The sequence below is a fragment of the Suricata suricatta genome, chromosome 5, assembly GCF_006229205.1.
Source record: "Suricata suricatta isolate VVHF042 chromosome 5, meerkat_22Aug2017_6uvM2_HiC, whole genome shotgun sequence".
NCBI lineage: Eukaryota > Metazoa > Chordata > Mammalia > Carnivora > Herpestidae > Suricata > Suricata suricatta.
Genome location: NC_043704.1, coordinates 145187644 through 145211293, shown reverse-complemented (window position 1 = coordinate 145211293; position 23650 = coordinate 145187644). Strand labels below are relative to the sequence as shown.

The 23650-nt window shown below is 50.9% G+C and overlaps 2 protein-coding genes across 10 annotated transcripts in view; one reads left to right on the top strand and one right to left on the bottom strand.

Annotated features, from left to right (window-relative positions):
* The window catches only part of VIPR1 (vasoactive intestinal peptide receptor 1), a 34091-nt gene extending 26714 nt beyond the window's left edge, over positions 1-7377 (top strand). For 2 of the 5 annotated variants that reach the window (XM_029940416.1, XM_029940415.1), the window contains exons 7-13: positions 951-1104; positions 1593-1653; positions 1857-1923; positions 2286-2377; positions 4764-4893; positions 5136-5177; positions 5926-7377. In XM_029940416.1, coding sequence (XP_029796276.1) covers positions 951-1104; positions 1593-1653; positions 1857-1923; positions 2286-2377; positions 4764-4893; positions 5136-5177; positions 5926-6117 — 738 coding nt within the window. In that variant the 3' untranslated portion in view covers positions 6118-7377. The remainder of the gene's footprint in view (positions 1-950; positions 1105-1592; positions 1654-1856; positions 1924-2285; positions 2378-4763; positions 4894-5135; positions 5178-5925) is intronic. The other 3 variants (XM_029940418.1, XM_029940420.1, XM_029940419.1) reach the window with 3 other exon arrangements.
* Positions 1-23650, bottom strand: part of SEC22C (SEC22 homolog C, vesicle trafficking protein) — a 66546-nt gene that overhangs the window by 11530 nt on the left and 31366 nt on the right. For 3 of the 5 annotated variants that reach the window (XM_029940423.1, XM_029940421.1, XM_029940422.1), the window contains exon 7: positions 21367-22496. The exons of 1 other annotated variant lie outside the window; for it this stretch is intronic. In XM_029940423.1, coding sequence (XP_029796283.1) covers positions 22296-22496 — 201 coding nt within the window. In that variant the 3' untranslated portion in view covers positions 21367-22295. Of the gene's footprint in view, positions 1-17428; positions 20348-21366; positions 22497-23650 lie in introns of those variants that run through there. One more of the 5 variants, XM_029940424.1, reaches the window with a different exon arrangement.

The following is a 23650-nucleotide window of genomic DNA, read 5'->3' as shown; positions in this document are numbered from 1 at the left end:
CCTCTTCTCAACATTTCCAGCAGGGCCCCACTCCACAGTCCATAGCCCACAGCCCCACATATTCATGGAACTCTTGCAAATCTAAGCAAGAAATCTCCCTCATACCTCTTCCATCTAACTTCCATCCTAATTGAAATCAGGTGAATGAGTAGGTGGGGCAGGGGTTAAGTGAGTGGGTAAGTAGACAGATGGCTGAGTAAATAGGTGCATGGATGGCTGTATAGATGGAAGGATAGATGGGTAAAGTAAGAAAAATTGGATACATGACGGGTAGAGGAGGATGGATGAATGGATGGATAGATGGTCAGGTGTGGGCTGGTAGTGGATATCTAGCAGGTGGATAGGTAGAAGAATGGAGAGATAGGTGAGTGCATGGATAGACTGATAGATGGAAAGATGAATAAATGATCAGTGGATGCATGGACAGTAGATGGATAGGTGAGCTGGTAATGGATACCTAGTGGGTAAATAAATGGATAGGTGGGTGCGTGGATGGTTGGATGGGTAGGTGGGTAGATAGACATAGAAGGAAAATGAAGAGATGACAAATTGATGGATGGATCATTAAAACTGCATGCTTAGGGGCACGTAGGTGGCTCAGTTGGTTAAGCATCCAACTTCAGCCCATGTCATGATCTCGCTTTCCATGAGTTTGAGCCTGTTTCAGATTCTATGTCTCCCTCTCTCTCTCCCCCTCCCCCACTCATACTCTGTCTCTATCTCTCAAAAATGAATAAATATTTTTTTTAAAAACTGCACGCTTATCCCCAAATATTAGATGATCTAAAATCAAGGATAATGGGAAAACCACCAGTACATTTCTAAAGGGACGATGCAAGAAGAACAAAGAGATTAAGTCGGCCATGCTGCACCTGTGTTTGTTGCTCCAAATAGAGATGTGGGCAGGCAGGGGACCCCAGTGAGCACCTTCTCGGTTCCTCCCCCTGCAGGTGAGCTGTAAGGCAGCCATGGTTTTTTTCCAGTACTGTATCATGGCCAACTTCTTCTGGCTGCTGGTGGAGGGCCTCTACCTGCACACCCTGCTGGCCGTCTCCTTCTTCTCTGAGCGGAAGTACTTCTGGGGGTACATACTCATCGGCTGGGGTATGGTACTAGGGAGGGCTGCCAGGCTGGGGACAGAAGGGGCAAGTCCTGGGGAGCTCATTAGGGGGTGGGTGCCAGCCCTGCCTGCACTCTTAGGTCTCCCTGCGCTGCAGGGCCTGCCTACCAGGTTCTAGGCCAAGAGTTAACAAAAGTCCCCCCAATGTCTGACCCGGGGGTAGGTGCCCTCAGGCTGCAGCTGAAACGCAGGGCCTTTGAAAGGTGCCCTTCAGCGTTGAAATGCAGGGCCACTGCTAGTCTGTAAAGTGCCCCTGTCAAGTTTAGGAAAAGACCTTCCCTTTAGGTAGACACAGCCCCTCAGGCATAGCACTCCGCCCTCTCAGTAGAGCAAGCATCTCTGCACAGTGAATGGCCTGTGCAACCGCAGGTGGCAGCCCCAGAAACCCACTCTTCTCTCCCTCCCTCTCTCCTTCTTTCTCCTAAATCTCCCTTGTGCCCTGCTCTCTTTTTCTCTTCTTTGGCCCTGACAGGGGTGCCCAGCACCTTCACCATCGTGTGGACAATCATCAGGCGCTATTTGGAGGATACGGGGTGAGCTGCCGCTTCACCCCCTCCCCCAGGCTGCCATCATCTGGGGCACATCCCCCAGGTGGGATGAGGGGAAACCGGGAAGCACAGACTCTGGGCCTGTAGTCTCAGAGGGCTCAGGGGCAGAGCCGGAGCACCCGGGAGGAACTCTGACCCTGGCTGAGAACAACCGTTCTCATTCTCCCCCCATCCCATGCCCTGTTCAGATGCTGGGACACCATCGACTCCTCATTTTGGTGGATCATAAAGGCCCCCATCCTCACGTCCATCTTGGTAAGGCCTCCTCCCACCATGGGGAAACTGAGGCTAAGACTGGGCAGTCCACTTACTTCAGGTCACACAGGAAATTCATGTCAGGATCAGGACAGAAACATAGGCTTCCCAGCGCCCCAAGCAAGATCATCCCCATCCTTTTCCCCATCACTTCCTCCTCTGAGGTGAAGAAAACAGGTTGGGAGGGCCAGTCCCTAAAGATGTGAAGCAGAGTTCCCAGATGACCCACCCAAATGGGGGAAGCTAGGGAAGAGATAAGACAGACAGACAGTAGGGTCCTGGGGAAGAAACCAGGCCATCAGTCCGGGGAGCTGAGCACCTCCGCCTCCCCTCTGATGACTAACGTTGACCCCATCCGTCAGGTGAACTTTATCCTGTTTATTTGCATCGTCCGAATCCTGGTTCAGAAACTTCAATCCCCAGATGTTGGGAAGGGTCACAGCAGCCCATACATGTGAGTATGCTCTGGCTTCCTCGGTGTCCCCAGCCCTGGCCCATGTGTTTTGAAGTTTTCCAGGAACTTAGGTGACTTCAGAGTCACCAAAAAGCCACCTTGCTCTTGCCCACCTCCACCCCCATGACCTGGCTCAGCCCACAAGTGTCCCTTGTTCCAGCCCCATGCTCACCAGGCTCATAAACCCCGTGCCTGCTTCTCCTGCAGTCACTCACCTAGCAAATGATCTCCACATACATATCTGCTGCCAAGCTAAGGAGCTTGAGAAAACATAACCTGTGTCCTATTCACACCATGTGCCCAGTCCCTGGCATATGCCTGGCACAGAAAAGGGACACAGTAAATTGCACGGTAGATGCATGCCCCTGGGGAAGCCCCCAGCTGAACAAGATAGCCACATTCAGGATTCAGGAGTCCCCAGTAATAGTAACAGCAGTTTACATGCGAGGTGTGTGCTAACAGGTTTCCACACATCATCTTGTGTCATCCACAGTCCCCTATAAACTGTCCACATTTTACAGGTGAGGAAACTGATACTCCCTCCTCTTCAAGGGTTTGGGAGCACATGGCTGTGGCAGGGGGAGGGCACAGTGTCCCTGGGACAGTGGTCATGCTCCTTGCTTGGAAAGGTGTGAGGGCTGCCCTCTGCTCTTGGGAGGAAACAGGAAGGTTTTCATGAGAACAGGCCTTGAAGACAGAACTAAAGAAATATGGACAGGGTGGCTGTGGGGAGGTGAGTGGGGGTCTGCGTGCCGACAGATGGGAACGGAAGACTGATTATCAGTGCTGCAGAGACGGGACAACCTTGGAGCACCCCATAAGGGCCTCCCAGTCCTGAGATTCTGGACTATTCTTGGCCCGGCTTCTCTTTGGAGAGTCTTGTGCTGTGGTTCTAAGATTCTTAGCTAGAATGTCACGAGCTGCTGGATTTAGGATTCTATTCTGGAATCCTGTGATTCTCTCTGATGAGACTAAGACTCACGTTCCTGGTGTGACGGCATTCTCCCCCACTGGGCGCGTAGGAGGAACTTCCCTTCCAGTCTGAGAGCGGGGTCTGTAGCCTGCCGGGGGCCAGCACATCAGACCTGTGCATGTGCACCCTTATCCTCTGCTTTGCCTGCAGGGCCCAGTTTGCCCCAAGGTACATCTGCTCTAGAGGGTTTGAATCTGAAGCAAAGGAAGCTGGTCATCACCAGGTCCACGTGGGTGAAATAGAAACTGAAGAGCTGTTGGCAGGCAGAAGCGGGGAGGGGAGGGGAGGGGAGGAGATGGAGCTCTCTGCTGAGGGGCTGTCGGCTCCCACTCTCCACCTCCCCATAAGCCTTCAATTTAAAGAAAGCCTCCATCTGTCAGCCTTAGGCATGTGGGATAGAGTTGTGACCAAAGAGGGGTGGGCAGTGCTTAGGATCTTGGCAAGGCTGGGAACCAGGTCCAGGAAGAAATGGGAGGGGCAAGGCCATGGGACCTCAGGCTCAGGACTAGGTTTCCCTGGACTGACTGCCAAGGCCGAACAGATCAAGGGGGAGGCCCCCTGCTCCTCGGACTTCTCCCAGCCAGGGCACCCTGAGCTCAAACTATGAGGTCAGGTGGCTGGGAGTCCTGAACCAGGATGCTCCCTGCTCCGTAGGAGAGGGATGAGAGGGATGAGTCATTTGGAATGAATATTGGCCCTGTCAAGCACACAAGGCTGGTGGAGGAGCTAGTCCTTCAGGGCCTACTGAGACCGTGTGTTTGGGTGTGGGGAGGTTCAGAGGGAGGGATGCAATCTCAGAAAAGGTGGCAACTTCTAGAGAAGTGGACAGCAGAGAAGTCAAAGACAGAGCTGTACTAAACTGGAATGTCCAGCGTTCTCCCAAGTGGCCTTGGGCATATGTAGTCAGCACCCCAATTATAAAGTCTTCCTTCCCAAATGTCCTCATCCCTGGTAGAGAATTAGTCTCTCATGGATGCACTGCACTTTGTAACACCCAGAGCAGTTCTGAGTTCCCTTTGGACCCCATTTCCACACTTTGATCATGTTGAGCATACATTTACCCCACTGTAATGATTAGGGAAACTGAGACCAGGAGAGGGGGAACCAGGATCTCCTGTTGGCTGAGAGTGTCTCTTCCTTGGCTGCCACAGAGCCTTAAATACTATGTCTCATCCTTGGGGTTCAGCACTGACCTCCTTTATGGGGAGAAAAGAGAGTTTCCTCCTCCTTCATGCTTCCCTTTAGGCTAGGAGACCCCGAGGTGGTGGGGGAAGGGATGAGGGTGGAGGCACTGCAAACATGGAACAGGAACACATGGGCACATAGTACTTCCAGGAGCCAGCAGCCCATCCTCACACCCCAGTCATCTCTCCTGCCTCCTATACCCACTGCTTGTCCTTCCCTTGTCCCCAGGAGGCTGGCCAAGTCTACTCTTCTGCTGATCCCCCTGTTTGGAGTGCACTACATCATGTTTGCCTTCTTTCCCAAGAACTTTACAGCTGTGGTGAAAATGGTCTTTGAGCTCGTCGTGGGGTCTTTCCAGGTACGAACCATTGACCAGTCTGCGTTCTTCTCTGGGCTTTAAGGGAATTCAACCTGAGGTCTTGGCCCCTTGCCCCTGGGTTTCATTTTTTTTCCCACTGTAATAAGTCCTGATTAAGCATCTACTGTATGCTTAGCCTTTGGTTAGTCGGGGGAACATAGGGACCAGGGCTATGGGTGGTACAGGGGCTGGGGTCCCCTGGAGTCTGTCTACCTCACCTCCCCTACCCCCTTCCTCCACAGGGTTTTGTGGTGGCCATCCTGTACTGCTTCCTCAATGGTGAGGTAAGCCCCTCCCAGACCTTGGGGACCAGGCAATAGTGCTTAGGTTTCAAGGTCCAGAAACACTAATGGGATATGTGCAGAGCAAGGATGAGTTAAATCTTGCGACTCAAAGTGTGGTTCTCAGACTAGAAAATAGGTGATGGCCCATACCTAGGACCTTGTTAAAAATGCTGATTTCTGCCTTCTGCCTCCCAGACCTGACTTAGAATCTGCATGTTAAAACACTCTCTCTCTCTCTCTCTCTCTCTCACACACACACACACACACACACACACACACACACACACACACACAGACCTGGGATATGTGTGCACATCGCTTTGGTTAAGTGGCTGTGTCCACCAAGTGGGGATAGGGGAAAGGGGGTGGACAGCCAGTGGAGGCTGAGTCACTGTGGAGCCCTGGTTACAAAGGCAGAAATCCATCCACTCAGATGAGCTCCAGTGAGCTGGAGGGCAGCGATCAGAAGAATGGGGATTTGGCCACCCCCAGGCAGCACCCCTCTCCATCCCCAGACTGCATTCTCTGATCCTCTCTCTGCCTCCTACCTCCTCCGACTCCAAGGCCTTGATTTGACCCGGGTCACTAGTGGTCCCAAAGTGCACTAGCCAAGGTAGCATCTGGGTCTCTCAATTTAGATTCCCCAAGATGATCTGACTGGCTGGCTCAGCATCCTAAATCCAGAGGAACCCAATCAGCCATGGTGGAGGCTTACTAGGGGCGGGCTCGAATACCACCTTTTTCCCAGGTGCAGGCAGAGTTACGGCGGAAGTGGCGGCGCTGGCACCTGCAGGGCTTCTTGGGCTCGGACCCCAAATACCAGCACCCCTCAGGAGGCAGCAACGGGGCCACGTGCAGCACGCAGGTCTCCATTCTGACCCGCGTCAGCCCCGGTGCGCGCCGTTCCTCCAGCTTCCAGGCCGAAGTCTCCCTGGTCTGACCGCCGGGCGCCCATTGGCCCCCACCGGCCGCTCCCATCCACACGTCTGCACCTCCCACCCCAGGCGGCACCGAGCACCGAGGCCTGCCCGGGCGATGCCAGCCTCAGCCCTGGGCTCAGAGGCTGTCCCAGCCCCCAGGCCACTGTCCGGAAGCCCCTAAAGAACTCTGCCCTTGCACTTTCCTGAGGAGAGTAGTGCGCACCGACGCGTGAGCCGCTTCTCTGCAAGGAGGGGCGCCGGTGCTCCTACCTGAGATGTGGGGGTGGAGCTCAGCCATCAGATTCCTCCCCCGAGAATCCTCGTCCGCCAATCAGGAGCAAGAAACACACGTGCTCTCACCTGAGTCGGCGCTGGTAGCTCTCAGGCGCAGTCCTAGGTAGGCAGCGGCCCATCCCCCTACAATGAATGTGGGAAAGTGGCCGGCGCCCAGGACACAAAGATCTTGCCCCTAAGAGTCACCCGCCGCCGCCACCACCTCGACAGAGCCTGAAGTTCCACCATTGCCATCAGGTTCCTTCGGGTTAAGCATTATCATCATTAAGGCATCTCTTCCAAGAAGCAGTCGCCAACTCCAACGTCGTCCTCTGGGCAGTCAGCTCCTCCAGGTGCAGGAGTTTCTCTGCCTCAGGCAGGTGTGGTTTTACCCGGAGCTTAGTTTGGGGCGAACAGGTATCTGCGTAAGTCCCCGCTGAAGTGGAGTGTTCCCAGGGTGGCTGGAACCATCGGGACTGCCACCCTACAGGCAGTGGGAGCACCCCTTGGCTGCCCACCAGATGAGCCAACCATTAGGATCAGGCTGAGAGATGTGCACTCAAGGGCCCCTTAATCCTCACATCAACCCAGCAAGGTAGGAACGACTGTCCCTATTTCACAGGTAAGGAAACCGAGTCTCAGAGAGGTACCTCGCCTCCTCACACATATAGGGTTTGATCTCAAATCTGTTGGATGAGAAAGGGAAGGCACAAATACTTAACTGCTGCTTTATATATATTGTAACAAGCTTCATCCTCTTAGTTATGTGTATCACCACTAATATTATTGCCACCATCCCTGCAACCCCATTGCCACCAGAGCTACACTGGAGTGTGGCTGAGAAGTCCTCAAGCCGGTGTATCATCTGGGGAGGAGCCTGGTGGTTGTAACATCCTGTGTCGACCCTGTACCCTGTGGCCACATGGCTTCCTGCCCATGCTGCAGCCAGAGGACCCCCTCAGGACTGTAAACAGGCTGTGCAACAATAAATGGGTTGAATTGGCTTGGTTTCCCTGGTGGTTGATGTTCCCTTTGTACCTAAAATGGAGACCAGTTCTCAACTTATAGCCATTTCCCCCCATTCAGAGAGGGGAGGTCACAAGCACCACTGAAGCCAGCTGTCACCACCCCTCTGGCTTTCGATGGGAATCCTATACTTCCAGGTGAGAAGCACAAAGTTCTAAAGGCCTTCAACCCATGTCTCACTGAGTGGTGTCCCATGTCTTCTGAGGGTGGCAAAGTTATACGTGGTTCTTATTGTGCCCTCTGACCTAAATCCACCAAGAGGAGGCAATTCTATTCTTGGATCAGTATAAAACAGCTGTCTGAGCTGCCCGCAGTCCCAGAAATGGTTAAATGGGAACATTTTGCAAGCCACAGGGACTCCTGCAGACAAGGGCGCATGGGGTATGAGCCGACCATGTTGAACTGCCCAGGGTTCAGCAAAGAGGAGATAGATAGAGGACAGAACAAATGTCACCAAAATGAGTGACAGAGCCAGTACAACTAACATAATGGTTTAGACACAGGCAGCAGGGCGAAGTCAATGATTTCAATTAGTAAGAGAGGTCTCCAAAGCCACTGCCTTGGCTTCCACTTCTTGCAAACCTGCAGGGGGGTTGTCTTGTTTGGGAACAGGAGAGGGATGCCAACTGGTACAAGAAGCTAGAATAGGCTGGCAAAACCTCAGATCTGCTTACAAATCTCCTTCAAAACCTTGTCCTATTTAGATCCCAGAACCCATCACCAAATGACAGCCCCAACCAACCCATCCAGTGGGGCATCCAGTGGGGGCCTGAGTTAGGGGTCATCAGGCCAGCATCAGAGTGACCGTGAACCCTGGGACAGCCCCAGGCACAGTGGCCCAGCAGGTCTGACCATGGCAAACTCCATCTAGAGCTGCATGCCATGCCTTCCCTGTGCATGGTCAGCTGTAGGACAGAGGAGAGAATGTCCCTAGCTTTGGTTTCAGACACGCTCTGGCCTGAGAGAGCATTCTCAGCACTCACCATCCCTTCCTCTGCCCAGGCCAACGGTGTGACCACTGATGGGGTGTGGAGAGTTGGGTGTGGGCAGTTGGGTTACCTGGAACTTGTTCTATTCTTCCTTGAGAGTCTCCCATCCCTACTACTCCAAGACACGGGGGATAAGAAATAGGGACCAGGCAGGATGGCCATGCTCCTCTCTCCCAGCTGGGCCATGTCACTCTCTCTCTTTGATTTCCCTCCCTGCCTCCCCAACTCAGTCCCTCTCTAAACTGGTTCCAAAGATGTTATCTACCAGTAAAGTCCAGAAGACCCAGCCCTATTCTTTTAGTTCCGATTCTAATTCAGATGTCCTTGTAGATCTTGAGCAGTTCCCTGTATCTCTGGACCTCAATTTTTCCACCTGATGGATTAGCTCCTGGCTAATGTGTGAGTGGCTAATAAGGAAGGGGCTACCCAGAGCCCTCTGCCACCTGCTGTGTCCTCTGGGCTCAGGGAGGACAGCAACAGGAGGGAGATCCCCAAGCAGACTGGGAGCCAAGGGACACACAGAGGATGGAGGCTGTGAGAGAACAGAGAACAGTTCTCCGGAACTCAGGCTGGTGGTGAGCTCAGGCTGGTGGAAGAGGAGAAGGAGAGAGGGAAAAACAGAAATGGGAGGAGTCAACAGATCCAAGAAGTGGGGCATTTATAGAGGAAAGGGCAGCACCTTGCCTTCCAAATCAGTGATCCCACAGGCTGTCTGAGCTATGGGAAGGCCAGGAGGGACCACCAGACCAAGCTAGATCCAGCCCATCCACCACAGTGGCCGAAATCCCACCATTAGTGAGGAATAGCTTCAGAGTAAAGGAGAGAGCCCAGGGGAGACTGGATGAAATCAGCCAGGAAGGTGGCAAGTGAAGCAAACGTGGAGAGATCCAGCAAAAGGGAGCAAACTGGTGAGGTCCTGCCCTGAGAGTGGGTGAAAAGTCCAGTGTCGGTCATTCAGGAACAGAGAGAAGCTGAAATACTGTCTTGGGCAAGCAGAAGCCATGGGCAGACATCCCAACCTGCCTGTGGAGTGGAATTTCTCCTGCACATCATCTTCCCTCCAACCTCCCCCGTCCCTCTCCTGCCTTGCAAGGCACTTGTCAGGCCAGTCCAGCTCATCTTTTAGCACCACCTGGTGGGCACCTCAAGGACTTCACCAAGGCTGGCCTTTGGGCCCCAAACATCACAGGGTCAGGCCCCACCCCGGGAAGCCAGGTGACACAGAGGGCAGGCCTGTCTCAGCTCCATTTCAGAGTGAAATACAAGAGGGAAGATGTAGTGAGGCCACAGGACTGGTGACCCCAGGGACAGCCTAGGATTAGGAAGACCCAGAGCCTTGTCCTTAGACCCAGTTCCCTGACTTCCATGGCACACAGTGATTCCTGTCCCAGTCCCAGCTGTAGAGTTGGGCCTCTAGGGCACAGACCCTTGACTGAGCCCTGATCCTAGTTCCTGAGGGCAAAGTCCAGTTAACTCAGGTGGGTACCTCCTGGAAAAAGGAGCAAGGACCCCCCTCCATCCTGGTGCAGAGGGCCCCCATCAATTCAACAGCAGAGGCCATCGTGTAGACAGTAGGTGCCACTCAGGGGCACAGGCTGAACAAGGAGGGTGGCCTGTGCTGGCTGAATAAATAGGGAGTAGCATCCCAGGTGAAGAGACATCAGGTTGTCTCCAAGGATAAGCAGGTTTCTTTAGGTACCAAGGGAGCATGACGGGTGCCAGGGACACCCAAATCCAAGTAAGCAAGTGCCTGGGGGGCGGGGGGTGCTTAGCTGCAGGAACCTAATGGAGGCTTCTTAAATGAGGCCGAGGGGATGAAATGGACTTGGGGGGCACGCCACCCTGGCTGCTGAGAAGGGCCCCAGGGGCAAGTCCAGTCCATCATCCAGGTGAAGGAGGAGGAAGAGGAGGAGGTTTGGGGAGATGGTGACCTGGTTGGGGACATGCTTAACGTAATGTCTGTGGGGATGTCTGGGGAGACCCACAAGGCTACTGAAATCAGTATCAAAAGCAACAAGGCCCAGGCAAGGGTGGTGAGGCCTGGGCAGCCCCCACAGGGCAGGGGGCACAGGGAGTCCCTATCTGCGGGCACCTCCATGTGGCAGTGCTGGGCCCGGCAGGAGTCAGAGTCAGCCCCTCTGCTCCCACCACTTGCCCAGAGCCTGTTTTCCTGAGCAATGGCCCTGCCTCCTCCCAGCTCCCACTTTGTGGGAACAGGAACTGCTCTTATCTCTCCCAAGGGAGGGGGCCAGAGCCACAGCTGGCAGTCATTAAATACCCTGATTGGGCCGGGGATGGTGGAGATATTAATAGCTAAGAGTCAATGGCCCGGGAGACACAGCCTCCCAAGGAGAGGGACAGTAACCTCAGCAGGCCATGGGGATGAGGAAGATGGGTCAGGAGACCATCCTGGCAATGCCCTCACCTCCACGCAGGACAGATGGGGTAACCAGAGTCCAGAGAAGGGAAGGAACTTGCTTGGAATCACCAGCAAGTCTTTGGCAGAGCCCGGCCATGAACCCAGGTCTCAAAATCCCAGAGCCCTGCTTTGTTAGATGGATTATCAGAGGTGAGATTCATTAAGAGGACCCTGAGGAGAAACACAAGCAGAGCAGACCTAGCAGGAGACATTAATTATTTAGTCTCTTTATAAAAATTGTGGTATTTTGTTCATTGTGTATTTTTATATTAGCTTTGATTTTTGAAATATTGCATTAAAATACTGTTTATTATGATTACTGAGGTGGTTTTTTTGGTTGGGTTTTGTGGGTTTTTTTTTTTTTTTTGCCACCTCCTTATAATTTGCATCCGAGGCGAATGCCTCACTTGCCTCACCCTGGTCCCAGCCCAGCTCCTAGAGGTCCCAGTATCCCTGGGTTCCAGCATGTCAGTGTGGAAGAAACTGAAGCATTCTGAACCGGCCTCTATGTGGCTCAGAGGGAAAGAGTCCTGCCTAGGTGGATGCCTAGTAAAAGTAGGTTAATGCTGCAGCTCAACCTAGTATTTTCTGTCTGTCCCCTCTGCCATTCTCCATATGTTGACTTTCATCCACAGACTTACTACCCCTTGTGATTGCAAGATGGCTATCACTACCCCAAGCATCATGTTCTCACAGAACTCCATCCAGTGGCAGAGAGAAAGTTTCCATTTATCAGAAAGATAAACTATCCCAGAACTCATCTTATGCACACTTTTCTCAAGCTTCTGGGCCAGGACCAGGTCACATACCCAAGCCCTGGCTGCAACTTCCAGAAGGAAAGTTGATCTAATAAGGAAGAAGGGGGAAATGGCTTCTAGCTCTTTCTGGATGTTTCTTTGGGTAAGTCTGTGGCGTTTTAATATCCCTCCATCTGAGGTATAGTACATGGTAGAGGTGAGGAAGCCCAATCAGTCAAGGATAAGTGCAGGAAACAGAAACACTCTAGGTATTTTGTGCCGAAAGATATTCAGTGTAGGGAATTAAATGTAGAAAGGTCTGGAGGAATGGAAGTGAGGGCACACTTCTGCCCTGTGGTAGGTCATACTATCCCAGCTGCCACCTTGCAGGAAATTCTTGTCAACATCCTAGTTGCACATCTATTAAGTGGTCACAAGAAAATGGAAGGAACACAGGGTCTCGCTGCCATGAAAACTCCTACCTGCCAGATCCCAGCCAATAGCCACCACCCTGCAGGAAGAATGGCCTCCACCTCCTTCTGCTTCCAGCTTTCCCCCCAGAGGTGCTTCCCTCTGGTGGAGCCTTGGTTGCATCCAGCAAGGGGGGTGCTGGGAAAGGTAGTCTTCAGCCCCTGCAACACATGGGAATATGGAAGGGCAGGCAAGGGATGCTGGGTGTAAATAGGTCATTTCTAGCACAGAGGCTCAGGTAGCCTTGTAGCCCGTGTCACCAGAAAGAGAGCCCGAGACAAGAGTCTGTGATCAAGAAATAGGAATTGGGGACAGAGAAGTGTGAAACAGGGAAATGGGGAAAGCCAAAATGGTGGTGAGTCACTGCACTGGTCACCGGTGTGACTAGTGGGACCCTCTATGGGAAGCAGGCAGGGTCAGGATAGCATTAACTACTGGCTCCCACCATCTACCACTCAAGGTCTGCCCATGTCAACATTGTCATCCTTCCATGCATGAGTGGTCATGTGGGTTCCTGCAGGTGTCCCACACCATGGCTTCAGAGGAACACTGGGCAGAAAGTGATAGCTGCGGTGGGGAACAGGTTATTCCTGTAGGAGCTGGAAAAAGTAGGTCAAATAGGATACAAGGCAACGAGTCCAGTACCAGTGGCTTCTGCCAGCAAAGAGGAGCCTTGCACAAAGGTCTCTGTGCTACCCTCTCTTCAAGAGCACTCTCTTCATAGACACCCACTGTGGCTGAGGTATTCATAGCCTGCTCTCTTGGCTGGGGCCTCAGGGCCTGCCCTTGCAGATCCACCCCAACCTTGGCTCACACTGGCCCCTCAGGCAGCCTATCTCCAGCCCTGAGTGTGAACCACCCTCACCTCACCATTAGCCATGGCGGTACCACATGCCAGGCCCACCGGCTCTAACTCAGCCATCTCCCTCAAACCCTATGGAGCAAGCAAGAGCTTCTGGATCCCTGCCAGGCCTCTGGGAGCCAAGAGACGCTTGGTGGTGCCCACTACAACCTCCTTGCCATCAAATCCACCCATCTACCATTTTTACCCTGTAGGGCCACCTAAGGGGCACAGGCTGCCTGGGAAACTGGTTCCAAATGCAGAATGGGATACGTGCCCCCTCTGTTTTCACTTTTTAGGGTTTCCCCACCTCAAGATTTCCTCCCAGAGGATGAGGCCAGGACATGTCTGAGAGATTCTTCCCCTTCTCTGTCTTCTCGTTCACCAGCTTCAGATGGGCTTTCGGCCCTCCCCCTCCATCCTCCCTCCGGTTTCCTGAGAAGCCATCCATCCACTGTCCCCTGGATCATAATGGTGGAGTGGCTTCAGAGGAATATAGTTTCACGAGTTAGGAGATGAGAACTACAATGGTTTAATATTTTCAAAGTATCAACGCCATAATACTCATTCAGCAAAGAGTCACTGAGCACTTACTGTGTTCACAGAGTGACCAAGGCAGAGGCCCCGCCCCCACAGAACCACACCTCTAATAGAGGAGTCATATCGGTAAATGGGGAAAATTGCAGGAGGCTGAAAAGGACAGCATAGGGAACACAGTCAATAATATTGCAATAATGGACAGCGACAGATGGTGATGACACTTACCGCAGTGAGTAATGTACAGAGTTGTAAAATCACTATGTTGTACCCCTGAAACTAACATTGTATGTCAGCTATACTCCAATAATAAAATACAGAAAAATAAACTATTGATGTTCACAAAAATGTAATAATAAGGATAATTACAGAAGGAAGAAGGCAGGGTGAAGGGCTAGAGTAAAGGGGTGCTCTGTTTGTTAGGAGGGGCAGAGGCGGTCTCCTCAAGGGCTAACAGTGGAATAGGAGCAAGTCCTGCCCCCAGCCCAATAATCAGAGGGTTTTAAACCGTATATACCAGAGCCAGGGCCCACGGCCTTCAGGCCCAGGTCAAAACATGCAGTCCCCTGCCTGTGCAGCAGCCTGACTAGTGTGAGCAGAGCACATACTGGGGGCCTGGGCTTCACTGCCCAGCTCAGGCCCCCGGTGCTCTCTGCTTCCAGAGTGACCAGGACAGGATGCCTGCCTGCACATGGGGAGGCTTGTTTCTTGGGCCCTCCTTGCAACAGGACACCCACAGACAGGCCCACAGACACCATCTGGGTGTAGGGACCAAGAGGTACCCCCCCACCCCACCAACCCCGGTTCAGTGTCCTCGGTGGTGCCAAGTGACAGAGAACAGGCAGCTCTTGAAAAGACTAATATTTACTCTTCAAATGGGAGCTGGCACAGGCCGTTTCCTGCCACTGGCGTCTGGCTCACCCCATGGGATGGACACAACAGGAGGCACTCAGGAGATAGGCAGATGTCCCCGCGGACACCAGCACCCAGGACAAGGCAAGGTCTCCGAGATGGGGACAGCATGTTCCAAGGCCCCATCCGACTCAGCTCTTCTCCACACACCTTCGTGGTGGAGGGCTCACTATCTCCCTGAGCTCTGTTGGACGGCCCTGTGAGAAAGTTCATCGTACTGTTAGCCCTGTGTTCCTTGCTTCTGGCCGCTGCTCTCACCCCTGGGGCCTCAGCAAATGTGCCTGGAATAAGCCCCTCAGGGCAATGGTGGTCCTGGCTAGCTTCACCCTCCTGGCCCCAGCCCCCTCGGGCTTCACCTCCCCCCCGCTCATGCTTTAGGCTCTGTGGCCAGAAGAGAGTATTTCTGGGGTGAGAGGAAGGCCTCACCACTGGGGGCACCTCTCTCCCTCCTGCAGCTGTGTTCCTTTTTCCCTGAGAGTTCCCCATGAGAGTCCTTCAGCTGAGTGCCTCATGTGGGAAAGAGCGTCCGCCAGGAAACTACTGGTCAGACTCGAGAATCTGGGAAGGAGAGAGTCCCTGGTGGCCAGAGCTGGCTCACCCATCTACTTTCCCCTCTTGAGTCCCCTCCTCTCTGCCCTTTCTCCTCCCCCATGTGTCCCAGAGCCCTCCCTGACCATTAGGGCCCCTGGCCTAGGCTTCAGTTCCCCCACCGGGCCCGCTGGAGAACGCTGGAGGCTCAGACGCTCTGGCAGCGTTTGGGGCCAGAGCCTCGCAGATGCAAGCCTTCTCTGGGCACAGAGGGCAAGGGCACACCCAGGGCAAGATCTCTGGGGGCGATGCAGGTCCCCTGGTTCATCCAGGGCTCTCAGACCCGGCTGCTGACCCCAGCAAGTATTCTCACTTTTCTTTCAATTCCTTATTATCTCTGTCCCTCACTGCTATGCTCCTGGCCCCTTGGAGGCCAGCACTCAGATGTATTTAACACGCATCTTATAAAATATATTCTTACAAAACACATTATCATTTTGTGTGCAAAGATTTCCAATCATATAAATGTTATTTTTCTATACAGTTCTCCATTTTGGAGATCCACTGCTCTATCACACCTAAGTCTGGTACTTGGGCCTGCGGTGTGGTGTCCGTGGTGAGCCTCCGCACTCCACCCGTCTGTGCACGGTAGACACACAGACTGCTTCCTACCGGCACAGACAATGCTTCTGTGAAACTTAACTGCACACTTGTCCCCTTAAGGATCTGTGTAAGATGTTCCCAGGGACATATAACCAGAAGTGAAGCATCCACAGTACGAGGCCTGTGCACACTAAGTTTGGATACGTACGGTATCGGTTTGCTAGGGGCACCATGACACACTACCAAAGACTGGGTGGATTAGACAACAGAAATGTATTTCCTCACCATTCTAGAGGCTGGAGGTCAGAGATCAAGGTGTCGGTAGGGTTGGTGTCTTTGGAACCATCTGTCCTTGGCTTGCGGATGGCCGCCTCCTCTGTACTTCCTAATACACACGCGTTCTGAGGTACTTAGGTAGGGGTTAGGGCTTCAACATATGCATTTGGGGAGGGCACTGTTCAGCCCACGACAGTGGCACTGCCCTTCAGATTGGCTGTGCATGAACTCCCATACCCCCCACTCCCTCTGATATTTGATGCTTTGTGAGTGTTGCCAAATTAATAGGCATAAGGTGATCTCTTACTGTTGTTTTAATATGTATTTCTCTGTATTTCTAATGATTTTACACAAATTCCTATGCTTATTAGCTTTTTGAGCTTTCTCTTCTGCAAATTGTTCATTGTTCTACTGAGGTTGCTGTCTTTCTGGCTGACTTACAGAAATTGGCTTCAGACATTCTAAATACCTTCTCCCATTCATTTTCCCCATGAGATTTTTATTTGTATGTAATCAAACTGATCAATCATTTTGACTTAAGGGCTGTATTGTAACATTTTTATTGAAGAGCACTTTTCTATCCTCTGTCACAAAGATACTGGCCTTCTTGTACTTCAGTGAACTTTCTAGGTTTTGCCACACAAACCTGATCTGGTGACATCTTAAAGCCAACACCGCAGGACCAGGTGGCATGTCCCTGCCAGGTACACCCCCCAGAGACCCCTTCCTTTCTGAGCCTCACCCCTCCACCAGCACTGCTTGATGCCTGACAGTTTCTGACCTGTAGTCAGACGCATTATCCATTGCGCCACTGACCCCCTTGGCCTGAGGATGCCTGACAGTTTCATGCAGCACTTCTGCTCTTTGGCCCCATTAGGGCATAGAGCCCAAGAAAAAGGAAGACAATTCAGCAGCCTGAACGGCCACTCAGCCCTTCCAGTGCAGGAAGGGCAACTTTCATGGGCCAAGATCCCCTTTCACTCTTTGTGGTGTTGCCGACGACATTCAGCACCTTGTCGACAAGGAGGTTGAAAGAGGTGGTGTCTAAAGGCTCTGCCAACTCCCAACTCCCAGAGCCCAATAACATAGAGATTATTTTGGAAGTCTTTGCCCTCCCCCAAAACTTTTGCACTCAGGACGGATGGTGGAGAGAAGCTCGGAGCATGCATTCCCCACCATGTCTCAAATATGGGCAGGAGAGATGGGTGCATCTGTTTCCTTTCTGGGAATTTCGTCAGCTGCTACAGGGAGGACCTCTGTAAAAGGGTGCAGGTACAGTCCCCTGGGCCAGAAGCCTGTGGACTGGCTGGCAGCTGTGCCTCCTGCTGGCCATTCTGTGGTGGGGCTGGTCCTGGGAGATGAAACTCCGTGGCCCTCAGAGTACAGCCAGGTGCTCAGTGCCTAGAGCAGGGGAAGTGCCCGCTCACAGGCACAGAAGAGAAGCAGGGGCAGAGCCTGCATAGAAGGCAAGGCTCCCTGCCCCAGGGCTGCTCTGTGACTACTGTGTTGGCTTTTCCAAGGTCTTTTCCTCAACCCACCATTGCATTTTAGAGTCTACGGATTAGTGCTAAGGGCTGAGGCCTTGCACATGTCTAGACATTGGACAGGAGGATGTGAATTCCACTTCTTTCAACACTCCCTCCACGATGCCTGGCCCACATCACACCCTCGAGGAAAATGGACACATAACTCAAAATTTTCTATACAAATACACGCAACTTAAGCACCTTAGATTTATTCTCTCACTTCTGAAGCCACCTTATTTAATTTATATATACATAGTATATAAACAGCTACACAATATTCTTTACATATATTAGCATGAGTTTAGGCTTTACTACTGTGTGGGAGTTTATTAAAACATACATCATTTATTCAAAATAGATCTCTGTTATTACATGAAAACAGTAAGAAGCTTGTACAACATGGAGAACAAGCATTCGAAAACAAACATGTGAAGTAAATGGCCTTGCCCTGGCTAAATCAGCCTCAATCTTATACTTTCTTAGTAGAAAAGTCTATTAAATAAAACAGAATTCGGGGAATTCATATGAATAATTCGTTAAATATATTTCTGAAGTAAGCCCAGAATCACAGAAGGGTTAAAGAAGGTCACACATAGCAAGCACAGGTTAGAACAGAATGGGTTTGATCATTTTACCCTAAATAAAAGGCGCTTGTGAGCCGCGGCTCTCCCATCAGTACACACGGGCAGATGTTTCCATATCTGCCCATTCCCAGGTCTTACTGACAAGCCCTTTTCCACAGGTTCCTGGCCAAGACGTTACCCCAGCAACAGAGGTCTGACATCACGGCTCCCAGGCAGGAGGCTCAGAGCTCTCCTCATCTGGGTCAGGGGTGGACCTTGAGGTTTGGTTCAACCAGCAGACCCCGCCTCCCTGAATCTCAGAGGGCCCAACGCCAATGGCAGCAAGAGCCCTGTGACTGGAGGGAAGGAGGCATGTTCAGGGAGGAGAAAGAGAGGTCACTGCCTTTCTAGAGGGAAAGACTGATGCCATTTACATTGCAGTATTCTAAAATGCCCATTTTTGTAAAACCTGGAAGACATGGCTACCCCGTGTGGCCTGGAGCGTGAACCTCTTCTCATCGGATGGAAGTCATTCTCCTCCTGCCGACGAACAAGGGAGTCCCCCAGTATCCCCCTCTGCCAGGCTGATGGCATGCCAGGGGACAAGGTGGTTACCCTACTTTCCAGCTGAGGATCCGGGGACCCATGGGTATGACTTGCCACAGTGGGTAGGACGGAGTCAGAGAGTCAAGCCTCTCTTCCTTGACCACTGTTCACACCCCCAGAGCGTGGCGGTGCCTCCCTGTACCTGGGCAGGATTCTATGTAGGAATGTGAGCACCACCAGAGCAGGGGCGCAATCTGGCCCCCGTAAACCTACCACACCCTCCGGTCATCACCTGTGCTGCCCTGGGCACGCACAACTGCAGGCTCCTGAGGGCCACCTGCCCTGCACGTTGCAGTGAGTGGCCGATGCCTTCCAGGAAAAGCAAATAGCTGCCCTGGCTGAAGGTGCAGCATGCGGCCCCAACACACCAATGGGCAGCTGCTCAAGGACCCCCAGCTCTGCTGCTCACCTGTCTCTTGCTTCCTGCACCCCAAACAGCCGGCCCTCCTGGGGGGAGCCTGACTCTGAGCAGTGCTGACCACCAGAGACCCCCGCAGAGAACAGGGCCGGAGCTCAATACCATGTGTTCCACCTCCGAAGCTCCTGTACCCACCGTGTCCACTACAATGAAATCGGCTTTCCCTACCCCTCCAGAGACTCTAGGCTCAGCCTGTTTCCAGGGTTGGATAGTGTGGGACAGACATGGAAAGCGGCAGAGTCCTGGAGAATGGGGCACCGAGGAAAAGAACAGGGAACTCAAGGTGAAGTGACAGAAATGAGATTAAATGTTTCAATTTCAGCACTCCTCCTAACACCTTTTCCCACTCCTTAAGGAACTTTAAAACATGGGGCCTTGCTTCACAATGCCTGAAACAGAGTTCACAGATCACAGGGTTGCAAGCCTGAGAAGCAAAACCAGGAGCCTCCTGCCACCAGCAGTGGGGCCTCTGGTACCGAGAGGAAATACCACTGCAAATATGCTCTGATTGTCTCCTCCCAGGAAAAAGAAACTCAGGAATGGTCCTGACCACAGTAAGGCCAGCCTGGCGAAATGAAACCAGAGTCTTCGTGTTTCTCTGGCCTGCACACTTGGGGAAGTCTCCAGAAAACCCTGTGTGCCTTGGCCCCATGGCTGGAGAGCACTGAGCCACGTTCCCAGCCTGATACAGTAGTCGGAATAATGCACTCTGATGTTCCAAGACCTTGCGGTATCTGATCCCAGAAGGCACTTTTAAGCTTTGTTTTCAACATTACTTCATCTATTTCCAGATCCACCCCTGCGAGGTTGGTTGGGCATGGAACACTACACCATCGGAAAACAAAGTGCCAGAGCAGCAGTGAGTCCGTGAGGAGAACTCCTGCGATGTGGAGCCAGCTTTCTGGCATCAAGGATGACATAGGGGGCCACCAAACTCCAAGCCTGAGCCAGGTCCACCCAGAGCTGGGATTTCCCTTGGACTAAATCCCCAGAACTACCTTCCTATCATTTGTCTCTTCCTCCAGTGAACAAGGCTTCAGTTCCAGATGGGTTCAGTTCAGCTGGGTTCCAGCTGGACAGTATTTCTGTCGTTACCATTCTGCACTGTTTGTCTAGTGCATCTTTTCCCTCCTGTTTGCAAACCCAATCTGAAACCCTGTGCAGATATCAACTGATGAAAACCACATTCAACCAAGTGTAGACAACATCTCCACTAGTGCAGGAAGCACTCAGCAGGAGGGCATACTGTTCAGGGCAGTTCTCTCCTGCCTGCTGAATAGGGATCACAGACTCTACCCCTGAGAGCATCTGGGGTACAGGGCTACACAGCAATAACACACAGGCTCGAAAATAACAACTCACTTGTAGGTTGTTCTCACCAACTTTTAAAGCCTTTTTTACTCCTTCCTTCCTTCCCTCCTTCCTGTGCTTCTAATGTACAGAGACTTCTCTTCCTTCCTTGGCTTTCCATTCTATTTTACCATCTCTTCAAAATTATCTCCCAGAGAGCCTGAAGATTCACCTGCTGGGTATGCAGAAAATTATGAAGATGCAACACTGAGAGACAACTGTGCTGTAGACATCTGAGGATGTTGCCGTTATAATTTTCATATCCAGATATTTTTATTAAAAATAGAAAACTGTATTATAAGAAAATTACTGTGGCATCATTTTCCCAACAGTTTCCAGTCACAAAAACTTGTTTTTCTTAAAGTGACACCAGGGTAGCTCAATAACAATGCACTACCAGGAACAACCAAGTACAACCGAGTTCCCTAACATGATAATCTTGCTTTCCTTATGTACTCAACAACTCCTGTGAGGATTTTCAACTTTTATGAACTATCAAAGTAGGATTTTTTATTTTATCAAGACCACATAATTCAACCCAAAATATCCCATGCAACTGCTGTTGAGCTATTCAGATTTCAGACATCTACCTAGAACAATCCAAAGGGGGAGCGGGGGCAGGGAGGGCACCTAGGTGGCTCAGTCAGTTAAGCGTCCAACTTCGGCTCAGGTCATGATCTCGCGGTTTGTGAGTTCAAGCCCCGTGTCGGGCTCTGTGCTAACAGCCCAGAGCCTGGAGCCTGCTTGGGATTCTGTGTGTCTCTCTCTGCCCCTCCCCTGCTTACTCTCTGTCTCTCCCAAAAATAAAATAAACATAAAAAAAAAAAAAAAGAACAATCCAAAGGGCAAACTCCTGAAATGGCCTCCTGAATGGTACTGTATAACGCAGGCTAAAATTTGTGGAGACCAAAGGGGTCTTAGTATAGAGAGCCACATTCTGGAAAACTGATCAGTCACTATTTTGACAGAGAGGAGTAGAGTAACTTTTCAGGGAATGGGGTTTCTTACATCTTTATGAAGCTTTAAGAAAGTTAATATCTACTTAACTCCTGTTCATAAAGAATGAGGCCCTCCATCTAATTAAGATGACTGGGAGAGGGGCAGAGGAGTAATTACCTCAGGAGGTCATCGGGCAACAGGTACACAGAATCAGGCATTCATCATCACTAACATGACAGGCACTCAGCTACCATGTACAAGGCCAATGACAAGAGTTTTTATTCTTTTGTGTTTTAAATACAACCTGCATCTATAAAGTGCCACTTGCGTGAGTCTGTGTGACACCTACTCCTGTCCGTGGCCCCAATGCATAGAATCCTGAGAGTCTCAGGCTCGCAAGCTCATCCTCAAGAGCTTATGATCCTAATAGCACTGGTTACTCAATTTTAAAAATATTCAGATATACCCTGCAAACACATACAAAACTTTCCTGTACCCACACAGTCCCACCACCATAAAAAAGTTATATACAAATTAAATAAACTCAGCTTTCTCAACCATTTTCTCAGCTTGAGTTTGTCCTTTCCCCAGATGAAGATATGTTCAATTTATATCCAAAATATATTTAAACATTCTAAAGGTATCATATCCGACCTAAGTTATCAAAAAATGTAAACAAAATTTATTTAGCTTATATTTATGAACCATATTTTAAAATGTTTAATTCACCCTGTACTGACCCTCTACAAAAAACTAACCAAGTCCCATTTAGACTGAAAAGCTGATATGGGTTTTTAAGTGGGTCCTCAGAGACGACCGCCAGTTACTAAAGCTAGTATTATTGAATCTAGTGGTTTATTGCATCATTCCATTTAAAAGACCAAAATAATTCCATTCTGACCTTCCAATAATGCTCCTTCTGAATGAGCCCCAGGATCCTGCAACCCTTAGTGCTGAATGGGAGATTCTGCAGAAACGCCCAGCACAAAACTAGGGCTGTGTATCCAAGCGACCTCACACTTTCCACTGCACCTGTTAAAAATCCCCAACTTTCGGTATCAGTCTGGTTTGGTCGAAAGGAACTTCAAGGATGGAAACTCGAGGTGAAGTCGAGAAGCAAGAAGGGAAACAGAGATGACTCTGACAAGAAAATGAAAGGATCCATTCATCACACGATGTCCTCTTCAAACTCCACAGTCAGACTGCTTCTCCTGAAGCTGCCTGGTCAGTATCTGATATGAAGACAGAAAAGCCACTCCTATATGGAAAAGGATTTGCCAGAGGTTCCTTAGCCCATGCAGGTACACGTTGCCCAGGCAGATAAAGAGCAGCATCAGCACCACCTTCATAGTCCTGGCTGGACTATAGAACAGGTACAAATAACACTGAAATGACACCATAAGAGGCAGTCCAGTCAGAGAGGAGAAAATGGCAACAGGTCAGATGCAAGATTCACTTCCTACATCTGCACACACAGTGTCACCTCACACACAGTAGCTTATTAAACTGAATTCATGACAGTGGAGCCTGGACTTGCTGGGTGAGCTGCTGTTGATCAAGTCACTGCATGAGAGTGGAGATTCAGAAGAGACAAGAAAAGTGAAGCAGATGTCACAGGAAGATTTAGAACATGACACTCTTTAAAACATTTAAGAAATACAGACAGAAATGCCCAGGCTGTGGGCTGTGGAAAAAGAAATGCAGGTAAGGGAAAGAGAGCCGGGCCAAGACAACCCATCAAGAATGACTGGCCTCCAACTGGATTTTTCCTTCCAGGAAGTCATGACAGGTGGGAAAGCCAGTGAAAGAAGCTATGCTTTTATTATTTGTTTTTCCTGAGTTACAACGACATCAGAGACCAATGTTCCCTAGACATCCTCCTTATCATGTCTACAAAAGCATCTGACACAGGGAAAGGTCTCACAGCAGGGAGGGGACTGACATTTTGTGTAGGGCATTCACACAGAAAAGAGGCCATTCTTGTTCTGAAAAAGGTAACAGTAACTTCTTGGTTCAATGTTTAAAAAAAAAAAAAAGCACATTCTCAAAAACACAGAGCAATTTACCAAAGGCTCAAGCTCCAGTGGGAGGGAGAGCTCCCTACTGAAAGAGGCATCCAAACAAGAATGCAGTTGAGGGAAAGAAGGCCAAAGTGCAAGATCCCTGCGGCCCTGGAATGCAGGCTCCCGGGCACCTCAAATGGCAACACTCAAGGTTTTGGAATTCTAAAAATTTTTTTAATTTACATTTATTTATTTTTGAGAGACAGAGAGAGACAGCACAAGTCGGGGAGGGGTAGAGAGAGAGAGGGAGACTCTGAATCCAAATCAAGCTCCAGGCTCTGAGCTGTCAGCACAAAGCCCAACGTGGGGCTCAGACTTGCAAACCGTGAGATCATGACCTGAGCCAAAGTTGAACGCTTAACCGACTGAGCCACCCAGGTGCCCCTGGAGACTTGATTTCTAAAAAATGAGTACATTTTCAGTCCTGGATTGAAAATTTCTTATCCTACAATCATGTCACTCTTAAAAAATAGACC